Consider the following 27,997-nt stretch of genomic DNA (forward strand, 5'->3'; position numbering starts at 1 on the left):
GCTTTTCCTCTCCCTTTTTACCGTGTATAGGATCATTACCGGTCCCATGGGAGGCGTAGAGGGTTGAGGGGACCAAATCCTTTTATGACAAGGTAGCGATCCCGAGGGGAAAGTACCGGATGATACTATTTTCTTTAGGGGGAACTCTAAAGGGGGATTATTTCATTATTTCAGAAAGCTCGTAAGAACAGAAATCTAAAGATCAGTAAAACCAATTGTACTTGTTATTATTTTTTACGATTGATTTAAAAAAGCAATAATCTTAATTTGATATTCATGCTTTTTAACTAGCCATATAACATAACACCCCTCTCTTTATACAATGAACTCGTCTAAAGAGCATGCGTGGTTATCACAGCAGGATACCATTTGAGAGCGTACAAAAAAAATTCGATTCACAGGAGAGAAAGAGGAAAAAGAGAATAAGGAGAAAAGATTGTTCTCGTCGAAATTACCAAGGGACTCCAAAGCATTATGGCCAAGTCTCCCACTGAGCGGAACCCTACAGCGTCTCACTATTTCCGTCATGCCAGGCGGGAAGAAGGACAGCTGCGACTAAGCTCTCCAGCAGAGACACTTCATATCCTGCCACACCGTGAGTTGCGATCAACGCCCAACTGCCGGGTAGAGTGTCGACTGAATTCCCGCTATTCCTCGGTGAGGTCCACGCAGAGCACAGGTTGGGTGCATCCATATGCAGAGACGGTCACGCCCGATTTTCACTGTGAACTTCCCGTTCGGGAGTTGAATTCGGAGTGGTCTGCTGTTACATAGCTCTTTTTGTATTGAAGGTCGAAGACCACTCTGGTCACAAAGATACTACGCACCGAGATACTTTTCTTCATCTTTTTCAACCCATGTTCAACAAGCGCTGTGAATCAGACGACAAATGTAATGTAATGCCGCTTTACGATAATTAACTAACTATCGATTTTAAACTCGAGATATTAGTAACCACTCTTTAATTTAGAAACGGACCAGTAGGACACACAGAAAGGGAAAAGTGACAAGTGGTTTCAAACCTCTTTTTATTTATTTTTCTCAACGTGCACCGGAGGAAGATTGTTCTAATGAGAAAGAAGAAGGCAATCAAACTCGTGTCCACCAGCATGTCATCACGACGGAAGCAGTCAAAACCAAGGGCACTCAAAAGTAAGTTTTGCCTAATCATATTTCGTAGTTTGCAACCCGCTCCATAACCATAATAGGGAGTTAAAACATGGACCTACTAGTAGGTCCATGGTTAAAATAACTGAGAAACCCCCTATGATATGACTGGTAGCCTGAAGACTATTGGCCAACCTTGATTTAGATATTCTGTAGGACATGTAGGAAGACTGCGCGAATCTATTGAACCTCCCAACTCCCTGAAAATCTATACATGGACTGTTATTTAGTTCATATTGCAATCAGCATATCAGGAATTGAACTGACACGACTGAGGACAGCACGAAATGAAGATAACAAATGTATATACAGTAGAAACAATGATCTTAATAATCTAAATACCACTTATACTTCTCTATACTGAACTTTAGATTAGTTTTTAATAGTAAAGCATGGTTTAACTGTTAAACAACTAGGCCAGCTGTAAAGTTCATGTACAGCATTGTATTATAGAGCGTTTTACTTTGTAATTAAGAATGTTTGTAATTTAGTGAAATATTTATTTTAGAATCTTGTAACGTTGTTACTGGTAGATATCTGAAGAATTGATATGTATGATAGAGACCTGCGAGTTGATTTTTGTCAATTATGATAATTGGTGAAGAATGTAAAGCGGTATTGTGAGCAAACAAATGATAGAAATTCGAAATATGATTTGACTCGTCATGAAGTGTGTGAGAATTATTGAACTGTCTTTATCTTTTTGGGCTATACTTCTTTACTCTCTCAACAATATCATCCACCACGCTAATTTGCATAAAGTCGAGTTTTCTACTTTCCCTACAATTCTCAAAGTGCTTCCGTTAACATGGTTAATTTGGTTTTATTCTCTATCCCAATCAAGGAGCTTCAAACAGTTGATTCTATCTCTTTGGGGAAGAATACACTATTTTGATCGCATATAGCTTTAAAGGGGAATCCAGCCTTGGCCATAAAATGTTGTGTTGGGAAGAAGAAAAATAAATTAAACAGAATGGCGAAAGTTTGAAAGAAATCGGACAAGCAATAAGAAAGTTATAGCTGCTTTAAAATTGAGATCACTAATAGTATGTAGATTTCAAATTGGCAACTGGGTAAGTAAATTATGACAAGGGGCAAGGACAACTTTCCCATAGGCCATGTACTTTATTATCAGGGATTTGTGGTTTTCTCCTAAGTACCTATTCCCCTGGGGCAGTAATCTGAATATAATCCTGGTAGTATATTGTTTTATGTCCTCATGAAAGAAAAATATAATTTGAAATAAAACTTTTGGGGAAAATGACATTTTAGCCATAATATGTATTGGAGTACATGGAAGAGTAGTCCTTGCCTTACATCACTATGACATCCCATATGCGGCCAATTTGAAGTCTCCATGGGTATAGTGATTACCAATATTTACAACTTTTAAAAATTCATAACTTTCTTGTTGTTTGTCCAATATTGTTCAAACTTTCATCTATTAACTTGTCTGATTTTTCTTTTTCTTATAAAAACAAGTCTTTATTTGGGTTGGATTCCCCTTTAACGAGCAGTCAGATCTAACTATTCAGAACAGCAGAAATGTAGGTAGGATCATTTTAAGCCTTGATAGATCAACAATTAAAGCTCAGGTCTGTAACACGACAAAAAGATTTAGAGGAGAAAACTCAAGCATGATACTGAAAATTTCATCAAAATCGAATGTAAAGATAAAGAAAGTTTCGACAATGACACATCCTGGCAAATTAGGGAACCAAGAACGTCACCCTCTTGCTTTTTATTCATTGGAATATGATATTGTTGATTTTTCATAGTAATATGGAAAAAAAAGATTAATGGGGCGTTGCAAGAAACTTGCGATCAATCGTAAGTATATTTTTGGTCTCTAAATGAATCATAAGTTGTGACATTAATTGTGACTTTGCAATTGATTTCTTATCTGTTTCGTGAAACAAGCAGTGTAATCGGACATGCTATAGTTGAAATTGATATTATTGTCAGCTTGCATTGCAATTGATCAATTGCAATCAATTTGCAATTGATTGCAAAGATTTTCCTGCAACACCCCTACGTCCCCCTAAAACCGTGAAATCGTCATTCTTCCAATCTATTGTGATTCAATGAATAACTTCATTGATGTCATATCTGAAGAAAAAAAAATATTCTCAATAATTCTGAAGAATTTGATATACATAGTGTTTGAGACATCATCAGCTCTCTCATTTGCAAATTCACACGCGTCATTTGCATCTGAGTTTGTTATATAATATTTTACCGTTTTGCTTGTTTGATTTTCCCCTATTAAATTGTATTTTTTAGGCCAACCTTGTCCTTTACATTATCATGACATTAGCAACCGTGAATATGTTATGTAATCTAGTTTATTGGGCGCCATAAATGCAACACATCGGAAGAGAACATTCTTAATTAACATGACACAAGCCATTTTCAATAGTTTGGTGATTGTTTTCCAAGTTCAAAATGTAGGCCTACAAGCATACGAACGGAAAGACTGATGAGACCATCTAATTCGAGCGTTGTGACCTTAAACAATACATTAAAGAAAAACTTTGGCTCACTTATCAATAAAGAAGTGACACTCGCACAGGAGAAGATACGGAATAAAGATTTAAACAAGGAAAATATGGAGATTAAACATTAATCAACTCTTTTTCTGGCTTCAATGTGAATTGAGAATGAAAGATTTTCGTTATTTTAATAAGGGATTGTAAGGGATGTAACTAATTTGTGATAGATTTTGATGAAATTTTCAGCGTGTTACTCGATGAACTTTACTCTATTTTTTCAGATATTTCTTTTTAGCCCGGAGTTTAATAAGGCTTGCAGATATTTGTTTTAATTTTCAGAATATGATTATGCAAAATGCAACTTTTGGGGTCGTGTATCTTATCAGCGGTAAGGTGTTATGACATTTTAATAGCTCAATCAAGGAAAAAACAGGGATGTAATACTTGTCAATATTATTCTTTGAATCAGGTCAATAGTTATATTGGGATAATAGATTAACAATTTACCCAAGCACTGAAGATTGTGATGTCAGGCATTGAGTAGTGTGGTTCATTAGTCAATCAATCGGTATAGCAAACGATCAATTTCAATAAATCAATAAAGCATAATGTACTGTATTATAATATCAGATAATTGGTTATTATGGTAGGGCTAGCAGCCATTTACATTGTTCTGTCAATCTTTCATTTTCTTTGCCTAATTCGTCCATCCACTTTCTTCACGTTATTCCATGAATTTGAAATTGATTGTTTTTTTTTTAGATGAAAATCGCTCTAGATCTTTTGGTTTTTTAGAAATTTGGCGAAATGAATAATTCCTCCATAATTGCTAATGATTACACTCTCAACATCAAAGGAGCCGGGGGAGATGAACATTTATTTTACACATTATTATTATCATATTTCATATATTTATTGGTATATATATACACCTAAAAATGTGATAAGCTCACACTAGCAAAAGGTTGATTTGAACGAACAGAGAAAATCCAAGTGTATAAAGTTTAATGCTGAAAATTGCATCAAATCGGATGTAAAATAAAAGCTATGGCATTCTTAAGTTGCGCTAATTTTTCACAAAACTGTGATTTGCTCAGCGTATTGATATGCATATTCGAGAGTGGATGATGTCAGTCATTCACTATTTATTTTATGTTTCATTATATGAATTTAATGAATATTTCATTTTTTGCAAATATGACGATAGGGAACCTCTTTATTCAAGTGGAAACCAAAAGTTATGTCACTTTGCAATATTCATATTTCATCTAATAAAATACTATATGAAGCAATGTGTGAACGGTGTCATCAGTTCCCTCATTTGCATACCGACCAGGATGCTGTGCAAAGAACACTTAATTTGTAAATTAAGCGAATCGTCATTACTTTCTTATTTTACATTCGATTTTTATAAATGATTTTTATAAAATTTTCACTGTTTAGGCTTAAAGGGGTGGTCCAGGCTGAAAGTATTTATAGCTTAATAAATGGAGTAGAATTCACTGAGCAAAATGCCGAAAATTTCGTGAAAATCGGACAACAAGTAGCAAAATTATTGAATTTTAAAGTTTAGTAATATTTTGTAAAAACAGTCATGAATATTCATTAGGTGGGCTGATGATGTCACATCTCCGCTTGTTCTTTTGTATTTTATTATATGAAATTAGGTTTTTTCTTTTTTTTTTTCCTCCAAGAACTAGAAAAATTGGATTGACGACTGATTTAGTGCATTAGATATTTATTGCTGCAACTTATTTCATTATAAGGGAGACATATTATTCCCACAAGTATGAAATAATGAAAAAAAATATGATTTTATGTAATAACATAAGAAAACGGAAAGTGGAGATGTGACATCATCAGCTTGCCTAATGAATATTCATGACGAATGTTTTCACAAAATATTGCTAAACTTTAAACTTCAATAACTTTATTATTTGTTATCCGATTTTGATGAAGTTTTCAGCATTTTGCTCAGTGAATTCTACTCTGTGTATTGAGATTTAAATATTTTCAGCCTGGACCACCCCTTTAATTGTTTGGTATTTATCTATTTATTCAAATCTTGGTTGGACTGGTGGACTCTATAATCTGGTTTATAGCTGAATAGCGATTATGAAGATAACAAGACATTGGCGTCATAATGAAACATTTGGGATGATCTTTTTATTTCTAGTATACTTCGTAGTCAGACGTTTGTATACATTATGCGGTATGCCTTTATGCATTTGGACACGTTGACGAGTTTCACATGCAGGCCCATATATTTCTGTACAGTGATGGTGGATAGAGGCAACCCACAGAGAGACGTACAAACCAAGCGAAGAAAAGCTAGGTTGCTCCGATCTCTAGGGGTTCCTTCAACGTCAAGGCTTCCAAACAACCCATAGTTCACTCCTGCTGTTTCAATCTTTCTTTATTCTCTCTCTCTCACCTTCCTTCTATACCTGACCCGCTATGGTATCCATCTTTTCACTCCATCCATTTCTTTACAGGTTCCTTCATATTTCTCCCCTTCTTGCTCAGTCTGTTGCAAATTACATTTTCTCAACCGTGGCAGGGGAATCGGTGGGAGATCAGGAGAAATGGGAAACTCAAAAGTGGAATGGATGAATTCTTTCTGCTGGATCCCCTGGGAAGACATCAAATCTAAATTGCAGTTTTCTTTTTCTCCCGCCATGTCTCTGCTTGCTTGCTTGCCCGAGTTCCCTATCCCCCACACTCTTGTCTCTTTCCTTCTCCCCTCTTCTCTGTTGCTGCTATTTCATACTGTGCGAGAGAAGCACTAATCTCCACAGGGAGTCGGTAGGATTGAATAATGGAAGGCTGTTGCCATGCAAGGGTCTTGGGGAAGATTTCCCCGCGGAGTTTCCAACGTCATTCCGACTGCTCCCACCGGGGACGGACCAAATTACGTGCGAGGCCGAATGTGCCAGGCAGATGTGGGGGTTACCTGGCAACGGACTCCCCCCATGGGAGGTTTAAAGCCCCCGTGGCGGCTACCTGAGTTGATGCACGCCTTGAGGGCCTGATTAGAAGCAGGGAAATAATATTGGAAATAGAGGGAGAGTGGAGATGTTTTTTCGATGATGGAAATGGGGTCCCCAGAAATGGGGCTCCCAGTGGAGCCGTTCTCGATGCTATTGCTGCCATTTCATTCTCACCCCTGGACAGGAATCTACCATTCGAAAACGAGGGAGATAAAAAAAAATTGCATACCTGATATGAATTAATAAAAATATAGCCAATGAAGTGATTTTTTTTCTGACGAGGCAGCTGGCCAAAACTTCTGAGCGAACTCCAGCCACTATGAAGAAAGTTTACGTTTTCAAAACCAGTTAATCACATATGGCTGCATGGACGCCATAATTAATCATTGGCAATTTTTGCTCACTTTACCGAATTTACATATAGATAGGCCTAATCGTAAGGTTAAACCCAAATCCCTATGAATCGAACAAGATGACACTCGGAATGTGAAAGTTTTACAGCTTCACTTATTCTCAAAAAACTTATATTCATTTAATTTCTGGTATTCTAAAAAGGAGTCGATGATGCAACACATTAATTTCCCGTGTATTTTTAAATTTTTTTTATGATATAGATTTGACAATAAAGAATATCTTTACAAAGAAAAAATAATTTTAATCATTGGGAGTCGAAGTTGAGCCATGTTTTACATTATTGAAGGAAAACTAATTATTCATAATAATTCATAAATTTAAAACATACCACCCTTACAAAAATGATGAATAGGTGACACCATGGACCTGTTATAGTAGGTCCATGGTGCAGTCATTTGCCGAAACTAGAAAGTCCTTGATTTGCATTATTTTGAAGAAGAAAAAAAAACACACACGAAAGTTTATAAATTTGTCATTTTAAATAATGGATCAATGATTTTTTCAATGTCATGCTTGTTTGGATTATCTATTCATTTAAATAAATAGGTGGAATATAGGGTCCGCGGAACGGTTTTCAAAGTGGGGGGGGGGCTGACCATGCCAAAAATCACAATCCTATGGTCATGTTTACGTTTTTGTACACGGTTTTGGAAAAAAAAGTGGGGGGGGGGAAGCTGAAGCCCCCCCCCCCGTTTCCGCGGCCCATGGAATATAAGCCTTGAAAAAAAAATCAACGGCATTGTGTTGAAAACTCTAAATCGGCATTGTCCTAGCTATAGGCCTAAACGTTTAAATAACAGAAAAGGGCGGGGGGGGGGTGCGACTGCACAAAGCACCGACGTCATATTTGTTTAAATCGGCGCTTGCATTTCACACACACTTGAACAACAATAGAAACGCCAAATTATGGCAGTTTGAAGTGAAACCGAGTCCATGATTTTGAGAAGTCCAAGGCTTCTCTTCTCTCCGCCAACTCCACGTCACGAGGGACACGAACCAATGTTTGCTGGACCTGCAACAACTGCCTTTCTTCTCAGTCCAAAACGACGTGGAGAAATGGGAAACATCGAATCTCGTGCACAATACACGTTTGGAAAACTTGGTGGGCCGTGGTCTGTGTGCTTTGGCAGCGACCCCTCGGCCCCCCGTGGGACATGGGAGTGAGGATTAGTACGAGTGGCTGTGCCCTTTTGTATGTAGTCCCAGTGGGCGCCCCTGAAGTGGGTGCAGGATGGTAACTTCGTGAGGAGAGATGCCACACAGAAAGACTAGTATAATGGTGATAAATCTGAAGAAATTATAAGAGTTGGGTAGCCGGTATGGGCAAAATATGTGATTGAAATGTATGTAAAATGTGCTTTTAGACTACTATAATTTTGGTCACTAATATTACTCACAAAAACCCCACAATCGTTCAAATTCGTTTATCTGTTCATCCTCATAATAATATGAAAAATTGGATTTAGAGGGGAAGGGGGGGGGGGGGGTGAATTGGAAGTTTGTTGCGAATACAGAGAACAAAACAAGTCATTGGTACCAAACATGAAGGCAGATTATCGTTATCTATTTCTCTCATCCGTTAATGAGTTTCCCTCGTAATGAGCTTCCAGGTGGGATAGAGATTGACGACAGTGATCACCCGTCGTGAGACCGTCAGTTAAAGCCATATGATACAGATTGTAGAAAGGTATAAAAAGGGGCATAGCATTATACTTATGTGAGGTAACCCCACTTCGTCATACTACAAAACCTTTTTATATTGAGCAACGAGCCTCCCCCTGTTATTGTGAACTCTTTTCAAATTTGTTGCTGTATATGTGCCCTTTTTATGGGAGACGGGGAACCTGGGACTTGATCGGAGTATGGACCCTTCTGTAAAAGTATGCCAACACAAGTCCCACTTGGACGAGGGTAAAATTGATTGCTTAGGCTATTATTTCAAAATCACAAAATTAATATGTAATCAACAGTAATACAAGAGACATATGATTTCACAAAGTTATAGGATGAAATTATGTAAGTGGCAGTATTATGTCATGGTATTGGGACCCATAAAATGGAAAACAATAGTAATAGAATTATTTTCCTTTGGAGGTCATATTCGTGCTGACGGGTATTATCTTGTTGAATTGAATGAAAAGATTGTTTTTTTTATTTCAGATTAGCAGCTGTATCTATCCAGGGCCTGTTGCAGAATAAATTGCAATCAAAACACAACTCCAAAGATCAAACGCAACTTGAATTTCAACCAATCAGCAGCACATATTTTTGAGTTACGTGTGACTTCTTGAGTTGTATTTAAACACAATTCTTTTTGCAACAGGGCTTAGAGCGTGATAAGTTGCACGTGCGTTTACAAAGTAAGGAGAAAAAAAAACCTAAAAGTTTCACCATGAAATGTACGTAGTGGTGCATAATTGTTCACAACAAAGTAGTCCCCTTTTATCAATATATTTCAAAACTTTAATTGATATTATGTTTCAAGGTCAAATCTAGAGCTTGAATGAATTAAGTTTCTCTCTTGAAGTGTTGGTTTGATATAAAATGGATATTTATTTCAACCGAAAAAGAGACATCAACCCTCTGGAGGCGCTGCTTTTAACACCCGTATCCCAAAGACCAACTCCCAAGGTGCGAGGTCCCATCACCTGCCACCCCCTGCTGCACCTAGTGGAACGTTCCGGGGGCACCATGTTGACGTGCTGTTGAGTACTCAGTGGGACACCTGAAAACAAGAGGCGGGGGAGATTTTTTTTTTTAAACTATTTTATCGAGTGCGAGCTCTTTTGAAATGTGTGTTGTAAGCGGCTCCTGCCTCCTTCTGTGATAATAATAGTCTGAGTCTCCGAGTTTGTAAGGTGTTATTACATATTCAATTGATTCGTAAAACTTTTAATAAATTCTTAAACAAAAACAAAATTGAGAAAGATGATAATTGTGGCCATGAAAAATTATCGCTATTGGAAAAAACCCAGAGGGGGTGGTGGTAATAAAGTTTCGTTTTGAATCAAAATAAGCTGATAAGCAATGGTCATATTTGGACCGCGCGCTATTATTTCAAAGTTTCCCCCACCCTCATCAGTACAGCCCTTGATTTTGCGGATCTTTTGTTGGTTTTTCCCTTTCAGTGATCTAAATATTATAACAACATAACGAATTGCAAACGTGAACATAGGGTTATATTGCAATTTATAAGGAAATTCGTAACGAGCAGTGTCTAATAAAATAATATATTAACAATCTAAAAGTTGTACAAAGGTCATGTGCTTGTCAGTATACTAACAATATTGTAATTATACTCAGTGACTATTCTCTCCCTTTTCGGCTGCTGAAAGAAAGACCTGAATACTAAAATATAACGAAATTTAAAAACAAGAATGAAGAAAAGGCGAAAGAGGTCCCCTTTCATCCCGGCGCAATGTGTAGCGCCCCCATACTCTCCGCCATCGTGAAGAAGAGTATTAAACTGGGCGTTGTGGCGTGCGCCTGTAATCCAAGCTGTGAGGAAGTTACAAATTGATGCAAAGGGTCGAGGTTCGAGCCCTGGTCACGTCTTTCGGATGGTGACGTTAAAGGTCGGTCCCAGACGTAAATAATCATATGTGATTGATACACGTCTGACAAAACTCAAATACACACACACACACACACACACACAGATCATTATACTCCCACCCCTTACCATTTTCTCATATTTTTAAAATTTGCGTTTCGGTAAAACACGGAATGAAGAAAGGGGAAAAATAGGGAGGGGGGGGGGTACACTGCTTAAAAAAGGTCGAAGAAAGGAAATAAAACAATTCTGTGAACTTCAAGAAACGGAATCAACAACAATGTGTGACTTGGACACCCGTGTAGCTACCTGTTGAGATTATTGTTTGCAAGGGAGGAAAGACACACCCCGGGGTGCCTCCACTACCCCCTTTGTCACACCCAAACGATAGACCAGACAAGAATTAAATCACCATCAATGACCGATCATTGGTCGCGGAAGCAATGGGACCGGGAACTATAATACAAAGGACATTTAAAGAATAAAGTAATGTAAAAAGAAGCATAATAATTGCTCTAATTTGCGCTGAGAGTCTGGTATTGTGAGATGGTGACATGCTGAGCAAAGTGAAGGGCTTCGGAATTGTGATTACAGACGTAATGAAAGAAAAGGGAATAAAGAAATAATCTTTCCAGAAAAATATGTATCAGCAATTATTGTGGCTCGTATAAAACAAAGTGGGGTGTTTTTTTTAACTGGAAAAACAAAATTGTGTTGTATCGATCGAGTGAAGAAAATTGTCAACAAATCTTATGGGAAATGAATGTTTTCATTGCCAGACCATAGGAAACGTTTCCTTAGCTATATACGCTCAAAGAAACGCAACCCCCCTCTCCCGACATGCCCGAGGGTATATGGTAAACCAACTACTAAACTAGTATAGCAAATCAGATGAAATAGCTAAATGTTTATCAGATTACTTTTTATTATTCGATGATGTCCTTCAATCACTATTTCGTTTGTATTTTATTGTTTGAATTATACAATATATATAAATATTTTTTTTTACATATTTGACCTTAAGGATCAACTTGACTTAACCATAGTATATTAAACAATGCTAATTCCACATGTTCAGGGAGGTATTAATCATTGTTTCACTTGACAATGATGAGAAAATTAGAATATTTAACATTTCATCTGACAAAATGGAAAAATAAAAATAGTGAGTGGATGACATCATCAGTCTCCTCATATACCGACCAGGATGTGTACATAACTGTTTGGGAAATTAAGCAAAACTTTGAAATATCATAACCTTATTCTACATCCGATTTTGATTAAATTTTCAGTGTTATGCTTGCTGAACTTTTCTCTTTTTATTCAAATCAACTTTTTGTAGGAGTGGACATGTCCTATAATTTGCGCGAACTTTGTCATGATATCTATAACGAATTTTAATTGTTTGAAATGGATTTACGATTACTTTTTTATGTGCAATTTGATTGAATAAATTTCTTTCGTAGTTTTTTTTTATGTCGTGAAAAGTGCTTTCATTCTTTGTCTGTATGATGACAGCTTACGTCACTGGCTAATTCTTTGCTCAAGCTAGACATAACAATTCTATAAAATTCTACGCCTTCCACCAACAGTTCCAAGTAATCCGTCACTTGTCAAATATGATCTGATATCTATATTTCTTTTGAATAATTCAGTACGAAATTCATCTTATCTTCAATACTCGGGAGATGGCCAGACGAAAAAAGACTGAAGGAAACAAAAGTATGAATTAAAAGATAAAGGAGATTATGCTGTTGAAGATACGTGAGACAGAAGAGAGGAGGGGAGGGGGAGCGGGGGGGGGGGGCAGAAAGAAGGGTTAATGAAAAACAAGAAAGAGTGAGAGAGGAAGGATGGGGGTGAATATTGTACAAAACTAAATGTGTATTTGAATTTAATTATCATGATTATGAGTTTATGGATAAGGGAGATGGGCTATGAGAACGAAGGAAGCGCATACCCCCTGAAAAAATAGGTGAATAATAATAATGATAATAATAATAATTATAACATCAACAACAACATTAACAATAATAAAGGTAGTGAAAGTAATAATACTAATGTTAAGAATATGAATATTTGTTTTTAAAGATGATAAATATTGAAAGAAAATCAAATGAATAAAAAAAAACCAGAAAGATTGTTTGTCAGATCGTAGAATGAAATAAAATTGATTACTTGGGATTAGCACATTTCAGTCACTTCATTGCATATATTCATTTGGCTTCGATTTGCACTACTATTATTCCCCCTATGTATTTCGTTACGATATGCAAGAAAAATATAGATATATAATAACAATGCATAAAAAGTGATCACACCCGTTTTTGTGATGGGAATTCGAAAGGAAAGAAAAAGTGATTGAATAATATGGTAACAGATTAAGGAAAATAATACGATTTTAGTTTGTCACTAATCTGTTTATCTTGTATTGCTAGAGGCATTGATGTCATGAATTGATATTGAAAGTAAAATGAGGAATATTGATGATGGAAGAAAGAAGTAAATAAGATTAGATACCAGATCCAGAAGGTTACAGTTATCAATTTAAACAAATGATTGTGAGATCACATAAGCGTCTCTTTTTATTGTATGAGGGATTTCCCCCCTTTACTGTGCTCAGAGGCTGTGCGATGAATTGGAGGATATGACGTAAGCTTACGTATTTTTCATGTAAATATAGATGTAATTATGTATAGTTTTTTTTAGATTATAGATATTTATTTCTGAACGAGACTGACAATAAGCATAGTTTGATTATTCTTAGTTAAGAATCCCCCAGATTATCAGATGAATGAAAAATAAAGAGGAACAGATTATCTCATCATGTGATTGTTCTGAACGAGATAATTATAATTTCTTGTAATTTGTCATAATTTTACTGCTTGTTATAAACGGCCGTGTACGTTGCGCTGTTGCATTGCACATGGCTTTACATAAGAAGACAGGATAAATTATGAAAAAGAAAAAGAGAAGGGAAGAAAGGATAAAGACTATATGCCATATCAAGAAGCATAACCCCTATTATTTAACTGAAACAAAATGACATCTCTTTTTTGGTCGTCTTGTCCCCCCACCCTCCCATCAAAAAAATCCTGATGCCGCCCTTTTGCATACACACACACACACACACTCTCCCTCTCACACACAAACACACACCTTCACGTCCATTTTAAAATTTAGAATGTGAAATTAAAACCAACCAGTAGGAAATTTATGACTTTTTTTTGGGGGGCGGTTGGAAAAATCATTGTGCTGTCCTCTTGAATTCATGCAAATAATTTATAAAAAGTTTAATAATAATAGAAAAATTGTAACTCTTGAATGGAGTATCTGATTTTACTCTGATTCATATATCATTATTACGGTATCTCATTTTTTATGGATCTCTATCACTATTTAAAATCTCTTTGAAGCTTTGTAGTACAGTACGTTGGAAGAAACCATAGGAAAAATTGGCCGGCTGGCTAGTTGCACTCCCCCAATTTAGCCATTACAGCTGCCAACAGATATTTATCCGAAAATTATACGAGCAACTTTCACGGCCTTTAAAAACAAATTAAATAATTTTGAACGAAAACGTCTACAAAAATAGAAACTAATGCCACAACATATTTTTAGGCCGGGGGGGGGGGGGGTGGTAGGGATTACCATCTTGTGACTTTTAGGATTTAGATGTTAAAAAATTAAAAAATGGCTAAAATTTTTTGGCCTTGATTGAACTTCTCATTTCTTCATTTTAGCTTGTCATGGTCCGTTGTCATTTCTATTTTGCGTATGCATTATTCTTCGCTCTTATGCGTACTTAGCATTCATTAACAATATTGTCAGGTAATGCGAGTATTAATCATTCGGAGAACTGCGTTTTTCGTGATCTTGATTTTAATTAGATGATCTAGTTTAAAGACATTTTGTGGGGTAAGATATGACTTTGGAAAGGTGTGTGGGGCTGTGGTATTCGTGGAAAACCTCGTCACGATCGACAAAAGTTTACCATCTGCCGTGGCCGAGTGGTCTAAGGCGCCTGGCTATACATGGAAAGTCCGGGGTTCGATCCCGGCCGCGACACCTATGCCCGTGAGCAAGGCATTTAATCTACAACGCTCTTTTATCTTGCTTTCAAATAAATGGAAATGCTATATGCATTATTGGTAACTAGGTGTGCACTTCTTTAAAAAAAATCTTCACCCTCAGTTTTCTACTCGCGAGAAAAATTAAAACATTTTGTCGGGGGGGGGGGGGGGGGTTAGTGGGTCGGAGCTAGTTTGCCCCTGCCTCCTACACTCTAAAAACAAATCAGTCAAAAATGACTGATAAATAGGGTCAGATGGGAGCAACTGTTATTCTAGTCATATTTGACTATTTTCTAGTCATATTGTACTAGAAAAGAGTTATTTCTGACTAGAATATATGTCAGAAATGTGAATATCAGTGATTGCCATATCAGTTGCTCCCAGCTGACTACTGGTCTAGTCAATTTGACTGATTTGTTTTAAGAGTGCATAGTATACTGCATTAATAATAATAACTATTTTGAATACCAAAATATCTGTAAGTCCAAAAATGAAAAATAAAATGGGTCGTTAATGTAAATATTATGGAATTCTTCCGAAGGTTTGTTAATCCGAAAACGTTATACATGATTCCCAAGTTTTGTTTCCAAAATAAAATGAGTTTCGTTATTACGAAAATAACGAACCTTAACAATTGGTTAACATTGGTTTAACTTTTAAAAAATCTGAGCTAGAAGGTCACACTTGTCATCTGTGTCTGTGATATGTTCCAAAAATGAAGCCCAGAAAAAATTGCGTTCGAAAATGATTATTTAGTGCTTCAAAAATTGAAACATAAAGTGACCGGAAACACCAAGTTAATTTCATCCCATACACTTATGTGTACTATTTATGTGTCTATAAGACGCCTATTTACAAAATCGGGGTTTGCCTTGTAGTTTTAACCTTTTTATTCTCAATAATTGTTGTTTTCAGGGTTTATTAATTCTAATACATGCACTTGTACACATGTTTCATCTTGGTTTGAGAATTTTTTAAATCGGCTGCTCACAAAGTTAAACAATACCTTTAATTTATTTTCGGGGGCTCTCGAGCCTTCGGGACAGCGAATCGTATAGTCGTTTTCTATTATGTATAAATAGTGGAAATGCCCATTATAGCACTCCTTTGTATCGGCTCCGCTAATCGACGATGTCATCAATACGAGTTTACTGTCTTCCAAAATCTGATTGTCCATTTTCATATCATATTGTATATGAGACACAATCCTCGTGACCCCCATCTCCCCGTGACCTACTTTCCATCACTACACCACAGTTATTAAGATTTAATAAGAATATATCACTTTTACTCTCTATCTCTGTTTTTGTCTCTTTCTTCAGGAGAAGTGAGTGAAGATGAGAAACAACCACCTCTGGCGGATGATGGAACAGGATGCGATCCGGAGAATGGTGGGGGAGATGTTGCCTTAGAAAAGATCGCAGCTTTTGATGGTGGGTATATAGTACTGGCAAGGGAGGGGTTGTTGTTGTGGGGGGGGATGGACCTTAACCTGTTAATGGGCTATTGTGCATTAATTTGGCATTATACAGTTACACGACTCGAAAACCTGAAAGTCTTCTTTGTTCCTTTCTTCCTTTAATCTTCCTTCTTCACTTTGGTCAAAATTTCCCTCTTTTACACTTTTCCAATTCATTTCTGTCCTTTCTATTTGTAGCCCCGTCCCTGGTTCTCCTGAATGCTCGACAGAAGAGAAGCATATGTTAAGCAAAAATCAATTGAAGGATAACAGATATGAACTTTTCAATGTTAGTTTTAGCAATGTTATTTGCGAGCTGCAGTTCCACTTCATACTGTGGAACACGACATGTGTAAATTTCCATTGTGATTTATGATGAGTGATTATATTTTGTTTTCATAAGAGCTTGTTTGGAACAGTGTGCCTGGAAAATGGCGGTTTGTGGAGTATATTGTCGACAACGTAATGGAAAAGAATCAAACATCACATTACTTCCTCTATTTTGATCATCATTTCACCCAATGCCACATGCAGCAGTATGTGCAAAATCTTTAAAATTCAGTTTGATTATACTCATATTCAAAATTCTCTCACTTCGCTCTCTTGCTTGTACTATTTATACAATTTTGTTTTGCCCCCTCTGACAAAAACCCTTCCTGTTGTCATGTTCCCCTTTATACCAGTTCACTCTTTTTAGAAAAAACAGTATTTGCACCACCTCACCGTTGTTATACGGCACTGTGAGAAATGGCAGATCCTATTGATATTTGCTCGTCACAAACTGTTGATCAATGCACAGAATACGAAATGTCTCCCAGTAGGGCGATTTGTGCTGAATAATTCAAGTTAGACAAAACTACGGCATGCCAATGAGGCCTGTAGAATCCGTAATCAAACTTTAAGGGTGTTTTCCTTTCTTTCGCTTTGATGTCTAGCTTTGATAGATATCTTGTCCAATTAAGGTGTTTGTAAATAACCGTCATGATCGTTGATATATGCTCACTAGAGTGTTGTTATGTATAATTGATTGATTGAATGAAAAGATATAACCATAGAGGGGTCATAGATCCGGATACAAGGGCAAAAAACTTATCCGTAATCTATATTAGCGACATTAATTTGTTTTCTATTTAGGCCTACTATTATTGTTAAATTACCTTTCATTGATAAATAGTTTGTATATAGGATAGGAAGTATAGGAAGAAAAAAAACCCTCAATAATTAAAAATACATAAAAAGGTTTTTTTTATATAGGACTATAGGAAGGCCTGCGGGTATGTCGCCAAGAGTTGCAGTATGATGAATGTCAGAATGTAACAATGATTGAAATTTGGAACAATATATCGTTGTTTGCCAGTCTCCAATAATTGATTTAAGTTCTAACCAAGAGAGGAAGATGCAGACAGCTGGGATTTACTTCCCATTGGTCTCAAATAATAATTATTCAAGCACCTATTGATAACATAATAGAAAGGAAGGGAGGGGGGGGGGGTGACGCAAGAACAGAAGAACAGTTGCAGAGGGATGTATCGGAGTGGGGCTTCAAGTCAAAGGGACAGAGAAAGAGAAATGGGAAGACTGGGGGGTGGGGATGGTGTGAGTGGTTCTCATTATCTGTGAGTCAAAAGAAACTAAGTGGATACTTCCTTCCTTTCGTAGCTCGAAGCTGTCAGGGTTTGATCCCTCCCAGGATGTCTCGCTCCCCATCTTCCTCCAGAAAAGACATTTCATCCAGTCTCGAGGGGTGTGGAATCTTGGCAGCTTCCGAGCCTTGACTCATCCCACGTCAAAGATGTTTGGAGTGCTTGTTCCTCAGCTCTTTTCCCCAAAGAAATGCAGACATATTTGTGCTCATTAGGTGATAGGTTGTCGTCTTAAATCACGCAGTTTGTTTATGGATGTTTAATATTAGGTCGAATTGAAGGTGAATTATTTAGGTTTCATCAGATGGACTTGGAGACTCCCCTACCCCTGCATCTACCTCCCTCCCCTCTTTTCTTTACCTCTTCAGAGTAATTATGAATCTGTGCTGCAAAGTTAAGAGACATTTATTTAGTAAGCTCATTTTTTTCAGATGGGCTGATAAAGATAAGCCTACTCGCACCGTTTTCTAGCTTTTTTGTTTGAAATTTATAGCAAACATGGCCTACACTATGTCAAAGGCAAACGTACTGCAGTGATAACATGAATATTTATAAAATGTATTGGATCATAGGATATTGAAAGAGCTAGAGGGAAAGAGAGAGAGTTTGTGAGAAAAAAAAAGATTTCGAGATTCATGTTTGTAACCGCAGGGGACAAAGTACAAATTATCACTAACATTTCGTGATTCTGTCCAAACCCTTCATCACCTTCAGAAATTCCTTTTCTTGGTATCAGAATCAATTGTAGAGACTTAAGAGATCGTTGAATAATTCTTTTATCGTCTGTATGAATCAGACGGCATCTCAACACATTATTCCCCAACGGGGCAAACCCCCACCGTTCAGCCAATATAAAAACTTGCAATAAGTCATGAGGAGTATACTGACAACACCCAGTCATCTTGTATCATTATTCAAACGAGAATACTGTTTTCCTTAGATTCTTCGGAGAGATAAGGAAACGCAGAAACATCCATTAGGAAAACGCGTCAACCCTCTCTCTCGATAGATTGAAGAAGTCCACTTGGTGTATAATGCATGATTCAGATTCCATTAATGGAAAACATGAGGCCATCTTGCTAACTCTCTCAGGGACTGTTCTTTCCATCTCTCACTTGCAGAAGCCACCCCTGGGGAACTCACCAACGACCCGGCCAATGAATCACCGACAGTCAACGATATGATGGCGGGTAAGTTCATAGCTGCATGGAGAATCTTTAGCCAAGCTATCCAGCGAGCTAGCATTTCTTGGCCAGTTAGAGCCTGGTATTATATTTGAGACACGTTGTTTGGTCAGAGTCAAGTTCCATTTTGATCAGTTGTTGCCCAAGAGAGACGATGCGCCATGGGAGTCGTCGTAGTCTTGAAGGTACAGGTTATTCTATAATTTGAAAGATTGCTGAAGCTGTGACCGAAAAAAATCCACTTACATTATTTGTTACCTGTAGAATTTCAAAGCGAAATCTTACTGTATGGGATAGACCTTTTTGATTATTTGTCTAGCATGTCCGGGCGCGATTAAAAAAAATAATAATAAAAAATTTTTTTTTTTTCTTTCCTTAGGATTTCAATATTCTTTCTTGATACTCAAGCCTGTTACACTTCTGAATGTGTTGTCTCGACTGTACACTTCTATCAATTGAAAAATTGCAATCATAACTCTAGGTATTTATTACAATCAGAATAAACTGCTGCAGTGTAGACTTGATTTGAAATACCGATGCCGCTCAGTCATTGGAAGAAATTCGAAGAGGTCACAGGAATTCTGTCAGAGTGTCGAAGAGACTTATTTTCATCCCTCCTCTCACCTTCTATCTTCAATCACATATTATTTGACAAAGTAACTCTTAAATATCTGGAATGATGGGCCTTTAGATGGGCTTTAGAAGAAGGAGGATCTCCAGGTAGTTTTCAATTCTAGTGGCGTATTTTCCTCTGCGATCGGCGGATCGGGCAATGCGGCTTTTCCCATATACGATAGGCATCCTTCTCCAAAGCTGCGGAGGAGTCCGGTCCCCAGAGAGTTGGTCGAGGATTTATGGCGACTTTGTTTGCAAGATTAAAGCTGCAGTATTGATAGTCTTTCGTTCCAGTCACTTGCCCAAATAAAGCTCAGCATTTCTAGAAGTTGATGCATTGCGATATCAAGATTTTGCATTCACAATTAAATCACATTGTTTCGTAATTGATTACTGGTAATACCGGCGCAATAGACTGCTATACTACTGTCTCAACTCCACTAAGTCATTGTTGATATGCATATTTGGGGTTGAGGTGAGGTATTACTAATTGCAACAAGACAGTGTTCTTGTTTGAAATTGTTTATGATGGGGACGATGAAATCCTGTCGCTGTCTATTTCCAGTTATCTCAGAAAAAAACCCACCCACAATATGATTATATACACCACGTGATAGCCTCTTAAACCAGTTTTCAACTAACCATTACTGTACTCCCTTATAGCGATTGTCTAAACAAAAATGCTTATAATTTCAAACCAGTCCAATACTATCGGTTTTTATTAGTTAATTCGAAGATAAATTTCGATATTTTATCAGTATCTGAAGTGTTAATGTGATTACCATCATTGCCTTTTGTGAAGCACTGGTATTTCATTGTCAAAAAAGCCCAAACATTATTTGTTAGAGGCGTGCCGAGAGAAATCGCGTTTAGAGGATACGCCAATAACAAATCTAGAATGGTTTCCCTGTTTCCCACACCCTGAACTCGGTGAAGCAAAAGCAAGGAGCTTCCAGTGACTACTCCGCTCTCGGCTTTGCAAAATGCATAAAAAGCATTGACGCCGGAGATATTGCACCCACCTTTTTCCCCCAAAGACGTGCATTTTCAAAGAAAAGAATAATTTAGGTTAACCAATCGCGAAGGGATTTGCAACATTTACAGACGAATACGAACCGAAGCGTCTTATCTTGCATTTCAATGAATCACTACCAGCAGAATACAACATCAAACAATAAAAGAAGAGAGGGATTTTGTTTTTCCCCTTTTTATGTCCCTCCCGCCTGCCTTTCCCTTTGGGAGAAAAACAGCCCGCAAACACGACTAATGACTTGAACCAAATTACCCCAGTGACCGAGCTCCCGAGAGGATGGCGAGGGAATTATGGGATACGCGATGTGAGATGATGTCATGTGGTAGAGGCATCAACCACTCTAGATATGACTTCCGCCCATCGCTAGGGAACTATGGGGGATATAATAATAGTGTTTGATAGAAGTGCTGAGTTGCATGCCTCATCCCGCTTGAAAACGTTCAACTTGGTTAAGGCGATTTGAATTTTGATGAAAAAAGTCTCAGAAGACGGGAGCGCGACATGATGAGAATGCAGAAACGGGGGACAAGAAGGGGGATGGTTTGGGATCATTGTTGAACGATATTTTGCGTGATGTTCTGGAATGATGATGATGATGAATGCTATTAGCGATATGAATTATTTCTTGTATGGACCTTTCTTTTCGCACTCCCACAGTCTGTACCAATCATTTTGAGATAATAGAAAATATTAAGTCTTGACGATGAGCTGTAAGGTATCCGAAGAATCTAAATCTTCCTCCCGTCGGTTTTGTATGTTGTCACAAAAAGAGCAAACCCCAAACGTCATTACTTTGAAAATAGACGAGAAAGAAAGCTTTAGAAAGCACAATTAGTAAAAATGCGACGTTATGAATCCTAAAGCATGTTGAAAGCTTTTATAAAAGTCTAATAATGCCATCTAACACTTTAGTATTTCAAAACTTTGATGACAGTCAAATCCCTATTTTTTACTGCGTTTATTCGTTATGAAATTTGGAATTTTGAATTTGACGATAGTAGTTACCCACCCTCGGTAATGTTCACCTTTCTCTTTTCATATTAGTGGTTACATATAGTAAAAAAGCTACAAACAATCCTGTATATACGTTTCAGGCTTGTTCCATAATTGGGAAATTCAGAATAGAAAATACACAATTATATTTATTTTGGTTGGGTGGCTAACTAAACTTTAAAGCATTTTTCATTTTTATGATAGAAAATAGTTTTGCTGAAATAAATACCATCGGTCTTTTCAAACGATTTTGAATCTTTGGTCTTTTGTTACCAGGGGATAATACTGATGTCGCCATGGAGATGGATGCTGCGTCTGAAAAGGCTGGTGACACAGCAGAGGAAGAGGATGAAGATGACGAGGATGGAGATGATGGGGAAGACGAGAATGATGATGACGAGGAAGAAGAGATATACAAATGCGATGTCTGCAGTGAGACCTTCAACAGTATTACCGACTTTATGGATCATAGAAATAAAGACTGCCAGCCAGGTAAACTTGAAATTAAACGTCTCATTTTAATTCCTTGGCGCATGAGACATTTGGAATAACAATCCACTAATTTTGAAGATCTATATATTCTGAATATACTATATAATTTAGTTTATCAAAGAAAACCTGCAAAGTTGACATCTGTGTCTAATACTCTGTACAATTTCTGTACCACTAAGTTGATATAAATACAAATTTATTATAAGTTTGCCAGCTCTCTATGTCTCTCTTTCTCTCTATTTGCCACATTGCTTGACTTTGGCTTTCATGCTGCTGTAGAATAGCATTATGTTTGTTATATAGTTTCCTTTAAAAAATATCATATCATTTGTAATCAGGGTTATATGAATGCCATAAGAAAGTATAAAAGTATATTTTTCTATGATAATATGTATGTTTGTTCAATAAGTTTTGTGGCGTTTCGTGCTTAGGAATATATCTCCTTTATTTAGTAAGAATTTTAGAGAGATATGTTGAGATACACTACTATTAGTGTTGCTATTCAAACAGCAGTTATCATTGTCTCCAAAACAAGTGGTGATCTAAGGCTTGCATATGCAAAGGAACTGTAAGACATTGGTTAAGTAGCCAAATTAATACTATTCACATTTTACATGTTGGCTTAAGCCGTCAGTTACTTTAAAGCATCTTTCCATTTTGATATTGTTATACCGAGCCATCGTTCATTTGAATATATATATAGATCAGGATTTCTCCATCCATGAGTCACCACCCATGGGAATCAGCTAAGGTGAACACAATGAAGAGAATTGTCTAATGGGAATAATGAATTATATTTTTCTCCAAGATAAGATTTAAACTTAGATATGATAAATCCCTTGAGGTGTAATTATGATAAGATCATCAAATGTCATTTGTAGCTTTTCGCTTCACTCCTGATTACCCTTTTTTTCTTTTACAGATGACAGTTTGATTGCGGGTGATGTTGAGGGAGAAGCTCAATATCGACTTGAACACAAGGGACTTGTTTCTGCAGTTGATAAGTCCTTACCGTATCCCTGCCAGTACTGCGACAAGTCCTTCTCAAGACTTCGTTTCTTGAAAATTCATGAGCAGAGCCACAGAGATAAGCTTAAATTTGAATGCACTTACTGCGCTCGCCTCTTCAAACACAAAAGGAGTTTGGATCGGCATGTGAAGCTACACACTGGATTCAAGAAATACCACTGTCCATACTGTGATGGAGCATATGCCCGCAGCGATCATCTCAAGACTCATATCCAAACTCATATTAAAGGCAGTGTGAAGAAACAAGGACCCGCCAGCCTGCACCTTTGTCCAACTTGCAACCGTGGCTTTCTAACTAGTCGAGCTCTGGTGCTCCACCAGAACACCTGCAGTAAATCTAGCCCTGAGGAAGAGCTAGCTTTCAAGTGTGATCAGTGCTCCGTTTATTTCTTATCAGCAGAGCAACTAGATGAGCACATTGCCCAACATGCAAGCAGCAGTGGTGTGGTGGTAGAGTATTCTGATGGGGAAGTTAAATCCAAGCGACCCAATAAGCTGGATGTCCAGGACAATAGCAATCACAGCATCATAATGGAGCCTTCCAGCTCATCCCAACCAAATAGTCAGAGTGGAACACCAGATACATCCTTGAATTGTCCTCACTGCTCATGGACGAATTTCCCAAATGCAGAATCCCTGAGCATACACATCCAGCAGATACACATAAAATCTCCTTCCACACCACAGAGCTATGTCTGCCACTACTGTGGGAAGGAGTATCCAAGTCTGTTCAATCTGAAAGAGCACATTTCAGCTCTTCATGAAAATGAAGTGAAAAACCTACAAAGTGGGGACGAAGCTTGCAATTTCATCTGTGGATACTGCACAATGAAGTTCAGCTCTATGACTGAGCTACATGAACATGTTAAAGGTGTGCATTCAATGACTGGACTTATATCTTACCGGGAAGATGGCAAACTTGTCTGCCCATACTGTAATGCAGCCTTCCCAAGTGAGGTAGCTCTCATGGATCATTTCAGGAATGTCCATAATTCTTTTGACAATGCCAAGGATTGTTCCAAGCTTCAGTGCCCTCATTGCACCAAAACATACCCCAACGAACGGTACCTCCAAGAACATATGAAGAGAAGTCACTGTAAACCTTTAGACAAAATGAAGTACCCTTGCCCATATTGCATCAAGCAAAACCTCTTTGACTCGATTGAGCAGCTGCAACTTCACATTGAAGTGTTTCATAAGAGCTCCCACACTCCTGTGTACTTGAATTCCGACTCTACTTGTAGCTCAAGTTCTGGTAGTATCCTTAAAGATCAGCTAAGTGGGAATCACTCCAGTAGCAAATCTAATGCTGACAAACTGTCTCCACCTCCTATTTCGATTCCCACATTCAAAGTTACTAAGGATGTAAAAAAGGAAACAAAAGTGGTGAAGAAAGAGCCAGCCACCAGCCCCATACCAACCCCTGTTTCTATTTCAGTATCGCCACCAGAGGATCAAGAACACCAATCACAAACCGGTGAAGATTCTACAAGTGAGGAGACTAAGGCATCTTGTCCCACCTGCCACAATGAATTTTCCAACAAAGAACAACTGCTTGTGCATGTCTTAACCCATTTCAAGAGCGTGTCCAAGGAGTATGTGTGTAAAGATTGTGGAAAATCTTTTAAAAAGCCTGATGAACTCCAGAAACATCTGTTTGAAATCCACGCTCACCATCTTTTCAAATGTTCCCTCTGCAAAGAGGTCTTTGACTCTAAGGTTTCTATTCAAGTGCACTTTGCTGTGAAACACAGTAACGAATACAAGATTTTTAGCTGCACTAAATGTGGAGTAGCGTACAATGCTGAAGCAGAACTGTTGAATCATGTAAAATCAGAACATCTCAAAATGGTACAACCCTTCAAATGTATATTCTGCAGTCAAAACTTTGCATCCGATGTAGAGTTTCAGTGCCATCTCACTACACATTCGAATCAGTTTCGTTGCCCATTCTGTAATGCTCCTTACCAATCCCAGGAGGCTCTTGATATCCACTTGCAGGCAGCGCATGACCATGTCGGTGGGAGCAGTACTCTTTCAAAACCTGGTGAGCCAACAGAGACTCCTAATGAGGTTCATGGAAGGACTTCTGTTGATAGTGCAAAAAGGGGCTCAGTGACTTCAGAAAGCAGTGTGAAAAGTCCAAAGCCCAAAGAAGACAGTGCTACTGATGAAGTGGCTGGATGTTTTACCTGTCAGATCTGTGATATCATGTTTCCTCTAAAATCCCTTTTGGAGAAGCATCGGGAAACAGAGCACAACATCAAGGCAAGGAGTGCTACTATCAAAATGGAAATGACCCAGTCCATCAATATTGCAGACCATATAAAGGGAAAGTTTTCATGTCAGATTTGTCCAGAGAAGTTCAAATCAAAGTTTGAGATGATGAAGCATTTGAATAATCACAGTATGCAGGAAAAACAAACCTTAGCCCAAATTGCTCGATCATCCAAATCACCAGCAGTGTCACCCCGTTCTGATAGTCCACAACAACCTTGTGTTTGTCAGGTTTGCCACCAGTCATTGCGCTCTGAAGCGGAATTCCTTGATCACACCCAGCGACACAATATAGATTTGTCTTTAGGTTCAGAGAGAATCCGCTGCTTGGTTTGTCTTCAGCAGTTGACGTCTTTGGTAGAACTGCAACTGCATGCTCGCCATCATACTCAGATTGTATCATCATTGTCTGGTCAAGAGCTCTATCCTTGCTATTTATGCGGGAAGGCATTCGCAAGCAGAGCCGATGTGGTACCAAAGCTTGACAGTGATGGGCGGCCGTGTTTCAGCTGTATGCGCTGTGTCAAAACAACCCTTGAAGCTCAGTTTCATGGTGTCACAAAGCCAACCTCAGTCAATCAGCTTGGTGGACAGTTTTCAAATGCCAAAGGAGAGGTCCCTGATTCTATTGTAGCTGTGCATAGGTGTACTGTTTGCAGGGTCAAGTTTGAAACACAAGAAGAGTTAGTTATTCACATGCAGGTTCATAGCCAGGCAACATCCAGCAGAGAGGCTAATGCAAATGCTGTCGGAAGCTCTACAGGGAAAACCTACCAGTGCATTAAATGTCAAAAGACTTTTGCTACAGAGGCAGAGATCCAACTACATGTAACATCACATGTCCTTGCAGAAGGTGTCCTACATGAATGTAAGCTCTGCCGCCAAGTCTTTGATTCCCCTGCTAAACTCCAATGTCACCTCATAGAACATTCCTACCCCGACAAAGAGTACCGCTGTCCAATCTGCAGAGCTTTGTTCAGTTGTGCCAATGACATTCAAGCTCATGCCATTGAGCATGGAATGGACAGTAGACATCACAAGTGCATGAACTGCAACCAGTCTTTCTTCTTTCCCGCTGAACTGATGAACCATGCCAAATCTCATCCACAGTGCCATCAAGAGAGCAAGTTCAATTGTGGAGAATGCAAGCAGAGTTTTGCATCACTCTTCAGTCTCAGCAACCATATGAAGCTTCATCTCAACAAGCCTACAGTGAAGTGTTCAGTGTGCCCTGAGGTTTTTCAGTCTGTCCTGGAAATGCAGCACCATTACTTCCGCGTCCACTCTGAGGCGGATGTGGTTGAGAAGACAAAGACGTATGACTGCTCTAAATGTGGGAAGAGCTTTCCCTGTCTTAGCAATCTCCAGGGCCACATGCGCATCCACCATGATGGGAAGAAGTATACTTGCGGTGAGTGCAACAAGGTCTTTGCACTGGCCCGTAACCTCACCATACACATGCGATCGCATAGCGGTGAGAAACCTTATCAATGTCCTATCTGCGACAAGAGATTTGCCCGCAAGGAGAACCGGAAAGTCCACATGCAGTCACACAGTGGCGTACGTCCGTTCATGTGTCCTCACTGTGGCAAGATGTTCTCTAGGAAATTCCATGTGCAGGTGCACATGAGGACCCACTCCAAATCCCGCATGTCTTCTACCCACCAATGCGAGATCTGCAAGGATAATTTTACCCTGGCCAAGAACCTTCGCCGTCACCTTAAGAAGGTGCACAAGATCCAGAGCAGTCTGCTGCCAACCATTGTCCCGGACAATCTAGATGATGAAGAAGAGGAAGCATTGATGGATGAGGGTATGGGTGAAGGAGAGTCTGGTATGGTGGAACAGGAAGTCAGTAGCAGTCAAGATGTTGCCATGGTATCGGTAGAACATAGGCAATCTGAATAGTGTGATTTTAATAGAATTAGTTTATCAGTTATAGGCTCAAGGCATAGCTTCTGTTGATTCTAAATGATACATGATGATGAAGTTTACATATATGTTAATATGTACATGTACAAGTTTTGTAAAATCATTATCTTAGGAATGTTTGATAATCATACATGTACATACTATTGCAATCTGGACTGGTTTTTGTCTCGCCTGCATAGCAGAGCGAGACAAAGGGCGCCGCTCTTCCGACGGCGGCGGCGCCGTCAACATTGAAATCTTATCAGGTTTTTTATAGGTCATTATGATGAAGTTAAGGGGTATATAGACCCAGTTCATGAAACTTGGACATAAGGGTAATCAAGTATTAATATCCTGCTGAGTTTCAGGTCACTTGACCAAGTTCAAAGGTCATTTAGGGTCAGTGAACTTTTACCATGTTGGGGGAATCAACGTCAAAATCTTAACTCAGGTAAAGTTTTTTAAATGTCGTCATAACTTTGAAAATTTATTGATCTAGTTCATGAAACTTAGATATAAGGGCGGGCATAAGGGTACCGGTGTATCACTGAACTTCCTGCCTATCCTGAGTTTCAGGCCATATGACCAAGCTCAATGGTCATTTAGGGTCAACGAACTTTGGCCATGTTTGGTAATTGCGGAATTGTCATCATAACTTTGAAAGTTTATAAA

General features: G+C 38.2%; 1 protein-coding gene across 2 annotated transcripts; it reads left to right on the forward strand.

Annotated features, from left to right (window-relative positions):
- The first annotated feature begins 339 nt into the window (after window positions 1-339).
- LOC121407059 (zinc finger protein 423-like) lies at window positions 340-27,996 on the forward strand. 2 transcript variants are annotated; one of them, XM_041597975.1, is made up of 5 exons: window positions 340-1,152; window positions 16,012-16,122; window positions 18,913-18,981; window positions 21,893-22,108; window positions 23,031-27,996. In XM_041597975.1, the coding sequence occupies exons 1-5, from the start codon at window positions 1,071-1,073 to the stop codon at window positions 27,320-27,322; spliced, it is 4,770 nt and encodes a 1,589-aa protein (XP_041453909.1). In that variant the 5' UTR covers window positions 340-1,070; the 3' UTR covers window positions 27,323-27,996. The 2 variants fall into 2 exon arrangements, with proteins under 2 accessions (XP_041453909.1, XP_041453910.1); XM_041597976.1 differs by lacking the exon at window positions 18,913-18,981.
- The last annotated feature ends 1 nt before the right edge of the window (window position 27,997 follows it).

The sequence above is a fragment of the Lytechinus variegatus genome, chromosome 2, assembly GCF_018143015.1.
Source record: "Lytechinus variegatus isolate NC3 chromosome 2, Lvar_3.0, whole genome shotgun sequence".
NCBI classification, from domain to species: domain Eukaryota; kingdom Metazoa; phylum Echinodermata; class Echinoidea; order Temnopleuroida; family Toxopneustidae; genus Lytechinus; species Lytechinus variegatus.

Excerpts from the sequence above, each read along its gene's own strand:
- LOC121407059 (XM_041597975.1), top strand. The coding sequence starts at position 1,071 with ATGAGAAAGAAGAAGGCAATCAAACTCGTGTCCACCAGCATGTCATCA. Across the intron at positions 1,153-16,011 it reads AAAACCAAGGGCACTCAAAA|GAGAAGTGAGTGAAGATGAG; the intron begins GTAAGTTTTGCC and ends CTCTTTCTTCAG. Across the intron at positions 22,109-23,030 it reads AAATAAAGACTGCCAGCCAG|ATGACAGTTTGATTGCGGGT; the intron begins GTAAACTTGAAA and ends TTTCTTTTACAG.